The following is a 1326-nucleotide window of genomic DNA, read 5'->3' as shown; positions in this document are numbered from 1 at the left end:
AGAGATAATAATGTCTTACGTTGCATGCGCCTTCACATCGTCACCACGGTTGTTCATCACTTCTAGTCCGGTGGCGCCAATAATACTCAGCTGCATCACGCGTGCCATGTTCTCCGACAGAGATGGGACTGCAGCAATAGCCGAACGTTTCAAGGCCTCTTCGCGTGTTGGCGTAAACCAATTCGAGTCCGTCAGAGGTAGGGCGACTGTGCCCAGGTGCATCAGACAGATGGAACAACGGGGTAGAGGTTTTCGGCATCGTTGACAAATGGTGTGTTTTCCCCCACCGCCATGCATCTGAAGATTTCTCGAAGATGAGGTCGTAGTAGTAGTTGCAATGGTGTCGTCCGATGGGCTCGTACCGGTACCTTGGACTGTCACAGTTGAGCTTGTAGGGTTCCCGACCGAAGACAAGCTGGGTCTATTCTGCGGTCCAAGGCGCCAACCGCAAAACCCACAGGCGACGAAAACCTGGAACGGAAAAAGGGTTTCGGAACAAACAACCATGATAATGCAACCTAAGATAAATTTTGTGCTTCGTCACACCACTATGTACCTATTTGTGCTGAAAAGCCAAGACGCAACATCAGCTCTACACCAGTGCCAAGGCTGAATAACAAAGGCCTCCTGGAACTACCGATGAACTAAGGGTGATTTATGAGCGATTAAGATGCCATTCGTCTATCCACTTAGCGTATTATACATTCGCAAAAACAAAACTCAGGTATCTGCTCATTGTAACAGTGACCGGTGTCATCAGTAAATACTGGAGCTTAAGTGTCGAACCAAACTGATTAAATACAGACGCGGCAGAAGACCACGCAAATTCCCGGATCACTCGATATTTTCCGTGTTGGGCAGCCGAACGCCGAACGTCGGTCAGATATATGCAAGCGACGTTTTTTATTCGGCTTGCTTTGTTACCTCACAGTGCATTCGGAATTTACCACAGTTTAAAGGGGCGGAGGCAATCAATAAAACGGGCATATATGATAAACTTTGTACACTACAAGTATGTGATACATTCCGCTCTGTGGCACCCATTTAGGTAACCCGTCAAACAATATACGACTGTTATCTGTCTGGCGTTGTTTCATCCTGGGTTCTTGTTTGACATCATGCGCTATCTTGCGAAGATGATAAATCGTTTTCCTAAACTTCTCCTGATTGTTTGGAAATACGACAAAATGGCCTCAAGTTCACTGTCACCTAATTCGAGCAGAACCCCCAACAACCTACAGCAGGCCAGAAAGACATTCCTCATAGAAAGGTAACACATGAAGTTATGACAAGCATGACAGAAGAAATCAGGTTCAGCCAAGAAGT

General features: G+C 46.6%; 1 protein-coding gene across 1 annotated transcript; it reads right to left on the bottom strand.

The window, feature by feature from the left end:
- Positions 1-15: 15 nt before the first annotated feature.
- On the bottom strand, positions 16-471 carry T265_15989 (hypothetical protein; the record flags this gene model as incomplete). The annotated part of the gene is made up of 1 exon (XM_009179443.1): positions 16-471. A coding segment is annotated over one exon (456 nt), but the record flags the coding sequence as incomplete, so codon positions are not given.
- Between the last annotated feature and the right edge of the window lie 855 nt (positions 472-1326).

This window comes from Opisthorchis viverrini, assembly GCF_000715545.1.
Source record: "Opisthorchis viverrini unplaced genomic scaffold opera_v5_2757, whole genome shotgun sequence".
NCBI classification, from domain to species: Eukaryota; Metazoa; Platyhelminthes; class Trematoda; order Opisthorchiida; family Opisthorchiidae; genus Opisthorchis; species Opisthorchis viverrini.
Note: the sequence above shows the minus strand (reverse complement) of the source record. Positions and strands in the feature narration are given on the sequence as shown.